This window comes from Amphibalanus amphitrite, unplaced genomic scaffold, assembly GCF_019059575.1.
Source record: "Amphibalanus amphitrite isolate SeventyFive unplaced genomic scaffold, NRLGWU_Aamphi_draft 000038F_arrow, whole genome shotgun sequence".
NCBI classification, from domain to species: Eukaryota; Metazoa; Arthropoda; class Thecostraca; order Balanomorpha; family Balanidae; genus Amphibalanus; species Amphibalanus amphitrite.
The window spans coordinates 1,544,722-1,549,314 of NW_024881534.1; the positions used below are offsets into that span (position 1 = coordinate 1,544,722).

At 47.7% G+C, this 4,593-nt stretch overlaps 1 protein-coding gene across 1 annotated transcript; it reads left to right on the plus strand.

Moving 5' to 3' along the window:
* Positions 1-1,291: 1,291 nt before the first annotated feature.
* On the plus strand, positions 1,292-2,980 carry LOC122373678 (microfibril-associated glycoprotein 4-like). The gene is made up of 2 exons (XM_043351984.1): positions 1,292-1,455; positions 1,894-2,980. Exons 1-2 carry the CDS (start codon positions 1,438-1,440, stop codon positions 2,716-2,718), a joined length of 843 nt encoding a protein of 280 aa, XP_043207919.1. The 5' UTR covers positions 1,292-1,437; the 3' UTR covers positions 2,719-2,980.
* The last annotated feature ends 1,613 nt before the right edge of the window (positions 2,981-4,593 follow it).

A 4,593-nucleotide genomic window follows, 5' to 3' on the forward strand; every position in this document is an offset into this window, starting at 1 on the left:
TTTCATAATGCATAACACATCACACATATACAATGTATATAAGTAGGTACTATGCAGGCCACTATATGTGCACGTGAAGCTTAGATATTTTCCAATTTCTGTGAGCAAAGCAGTGCCGCTGCCATGGAACAATGCGTCTGGCCTCCGGGCTCTGGTTGTGAAGACAATGTTTCCATTCCGTCGTCAGTTGTTCGCCATCGCCACTGTACCGAGACAGCCAGCGCCGCGTGGTGACGCTCGATCCCGGCCACAGAGGTCGCCACGGCGCCGTAAGCGCAGGCTGTCCAATGTCCATGCGGGGTCCACTGCCTGACTTGAAGGAGCAGCCCGTCCGTCGTTTTCATCCTCAGGATGCTCAAATTCTTCTCCTTCACGCCGCAACCCTCTCTCCGGGCTGGACAGGCAACTTAATATCATGCAGGCTGCTCCCTTGGAGCGGCACCGTTGCTCCCAAGAGAGCACACCCGCAGCCGGGTGCAGTGAGTATATTTGGGAGGGGGGGGGGGGCTGGTCGGCCTGTTCTTCGCCGGACGGGCTAAGCCCTGGTGACTCACGAAGGTGTCTGCCCAGACCAATGTCTCCCCTAATTCCTATCATCCTTCCGGCTCAGAAATGGTCTTGTCAGACCGAAAGGGCCTAATTAAGCAAAAAAAAAAATACTTGAAGGAGTGACGGTCAATAAGTAGGTATATGTAGGTACAGAATGCAGTGCACACTGGCGGATTCAAGGTGGGCATTTGGGGCAAATTGGCCCACTCGTAGGCCCGATACAATGATAAATGAATGCAACTTTTGATCATACAAATTTGCTGTTTTTCTATAATTGGAAGAAAACTTAGCAAATTAAATTTGCAATAGTTTCCTTTAAACTGCACAACAGTGCGTAATGAATAGAAATCCCTAAAAAAGCAAGGTCTGTGCATCGATGTTCATCAATACTTCTTCAAGTCCAGACGCTCCGGCCTCGGTAACACAAAATATGTTGCACACTAATGAGGTGTCACCCCTGATAAATTATATCGAAAGTGTTGCAATTTGATGTCTTATCAACAGTGGAGCGACACATCTGGTCAGCTGGTGGCGAGCTTGGCACACTTGTGGAGATTCCGTCAGTCCTCCAAATGATGCATGGTGCCAGGACATGCGCTATCAGATGGGGAGCATGCATCTTCCGTGTCTGCAGAAATTTGTTCTGAATCGCGTGATCGAGACTTCGGGAGCTGTCATCGCGAGATTGCGTCAACAAGTGCCACGAGGAGGTACTTATACCCCTGGACCGGTGGCTCATGCCGACTTCGTCAAACAGCACGTACGTGCAACACCTAAATCCAATCATATTTCAGAAGCTACGTTGACCTATTGATTGATAAGTAATTGATGTATCCAGTGCTGTTTGACTGAGTTGCAAGTTTCAAGGCGAGTGAGGCTGTGAACGTGATGTCCAATGGATTTCTGGTGAGACAAGTGTTTGTTGTCCGCTATTCATTTTGTATACTAACGAACCATAAGATGGATATCATGTAATGTTGGACAGCACTTCGAGTTACGCACTTTTCCGTTTCTACGATATGTGATATTGTTCGTGTTACATACTTCAGGGTTAATAAACCTCTTGTTAAATTAATTGCATTTATTTCATATAATGCAGCCCCCTCAGATGTTTTTATTTCACGGATAATAACATCTACCTAAATAACCATAAAATACTCTATAGCGATGAAATCCTTTGATAATATTTAATCAAAAGGGAATGTTTTTCTCAACATGTATGAAGAAACATTCAAATTTCAGGGACTTTTCATTAAAACGATGTAAAGAAGCTGTCCGTCGTAACCAGCGCACTAATAGGATTTGGCGCACACTTTGTACTCAAACACTTTGTTTCATTTTCAGATCATGTTGTGGATGTCAAACTCTGCCCTTCTGTTGTCCTGCCTTCAAATAGCATCAGGAGTGAGGCTGGATGATCATTTACTGGTCGGCCCGCCTGCAAACCGGGCGCTTCGCCTCGACCTAAGGCCCGCTCGCCAGCTGGACGGAACTGACCGAAACCGGATGCCCATATGGGACTGCAGTGACCTACCCTACGGCACCGCGAGCGGCGTCTACTCCATCCTGGAGGGCGCCGGCGGCCCTCCCGTGTGGGCCTACTGCGACTTCAGCGATCCCGCCGGCTGGACGGTGCTTCAGCGGCGACAGGACAACCCCATGCAGCTCAGCTTCGCGCGCCAGTACGACGACTACCGCTACGGCTTCGGCCAGCTGAACTCGGAGTTCTGGTGGGGCCTGGAGTACATGTGGCTCATCACCTCTCGGCACGACCGCGTCTACGAGCTGAAGATCGAGCTCGGCGACTGGGTCGGCGCCACGCGATACGCTCTGTACGGCCAGTTCAGCGTCTCTTCACACGAGGGCCGGTTCCGACTGTATGCCGCAAACTACTCTGGTGATGCCGGCGATTCGCTCAGCTACCACAGCGGTATGCAGTTCAGCACAGATGACGAGGACAACGACCTTTGGTCTGCAAACTGCGGTGAGGTCTATGCAGCCGGCTGGTGGTTCAACAACTGCCATGAGAGCAACTTGAACGGCATCTACTACGGCAACAATAATCCGACTAGCGGCAAAGATGGGGTCGTCTGGTACGCCTGGCACGGGTTCTACTACTCGCTAAAGGACGCTGTAATGATGATACGTCCCAGGGTGAAACTGACGTAGGAAATGAGTGGGATTGGTCCGGCAAACATTTACATATTGATGCACATTGCACACCGCACGGGATACATGAGGTTCTAGGCATTGGAGGACGATATATATATACTGTAGGTAACTTTCTGGTCCCGTCCACATCCAACGGCCGGAGACCGGCGCATCTATGAATGTTGGGTATATGTATAGTTTTGGCTTAGGTAAATGTGCTGTTGTTTCCATTGTCCTACTCTTATTGTCGCCTCGGTCTAATAAATACTTTCTGTGCTTGTATTGTTGTCGTTGCTGTCTGAGAGGAAACAAGCATTGTAGGGTTTAAATGTGCCCTAGCTTATTAATCCGTGCCCCGTGGGGGAGGGAGGGGGGGGGGGGGCGAAAGCGCCTCCCTCACATTTTCTGTCGATATCAGCTCCTCAAGAATGGCAGATATTGTCATTAAACTTTCAGGACCTTCTCTGGGCATCAATTTTACACCTTGCGGCTAAACATGTCTATAAACTAGACGATGATAGGTTGGCTGCAAATGACGTCAGATAACGTCATCTGCCACTTTCGAGAAAAACAAAAATATGCGGAAGAGCTGGCATGCCTACAGTTTTGAAGATAAAAAAAAACAATGTCCGAATGCAAAAAGGGTGTAGTACCGCGCACCGACGAGGGTCCGCACCAACTTAGAACCGACGGGGTCCGGGTATCCGCCTGACCTGAGATCTCGAGAACGAAGCAAGATAGCGGCAAGCGGTAAACGGCATGGGGTACGCACGGACAAGGTCAACAATTTTTTGAAGGTCATTTTCAGGTCAGGCCATAGATGACGTCACAGTGGTCAAGTAAAAGATGACGTCCCAGGGGTCCAACTCAAAATTGTGAGGCAAGATTTGAAGGCAATAATGAAGCAAGATTTTTCTCGAATAACTTTCGAAGTAGCTAAGCTAGAAACAAACTAATGGCATCATCGTGATCCTCTCGTCAATCTGCATCGAACCATATATGTGTTGACCTCGAAAAGTCCAGGTGAAAGGTTGACCTCAGGTCACGTGACCTCAAGGTCATCATATATATCATTCGATGCGCCTTGACGAGCTGAGCACAATGAGACCATCCGCGCGGCTGTATCTCGTTATGTAAGAAGTTATTAGCAAAAAATGGTGGCCCTTGATGACGTCACATGACCTAAGAGTTGCCCAAGAGCAAAAAAGGCCTTAATGTAGTCAAGTTTGATCGTATATGAAGTCACCCATGGTATATTGGGCCATTCTGACGCGTTCTAGTGGAAAAACAGGGGGTCGATTTTCTCCCCATTGACTATAATGGGGAGTCAAGAAATTGCCCTGACCTAAGGTCATCGACATCAAAATTCCGAGAGATCAGAATTGTAGCTACCAACGGCCTTATTACATCCTGCAACTTTCAAAGACCTCCGTCATCTACTGTAGCTCTGACACGGTGACAAAGTTGCAAAAAGTGATGAGAGGCTGGGTCATTCGAAATAACCTGGTGACCTGACCTTCAAAGGTAGGAGATTCAAACTTGCACATCATGTGTACAATTGATGACGGAAAAGTCATGCTAAATTTCGTGTACGCGCCGTGGTTTTTCCGCTATTTATGAAAAACCTCAGGGGGCGGTTAACCGCCCCCCCCCCCCCCGTCGGTGTGCGGGTTAACGATGCAATAGAACTGCTATCTGGGACTTTTAACATTTTGCATTTGGTCCACAAAAATAAGAATGTTTTATAGTTTCCTATACATACAAAAAAAAATGAAGACAAAAATGCAGAATATATCTTACACAACATAAGTAATCCATCGACATCACATACCTATTTTCAGATCGATAGCTCCAGTTTTGGCAAACTTATATCGAAAAGCTGTTCAAAATTGG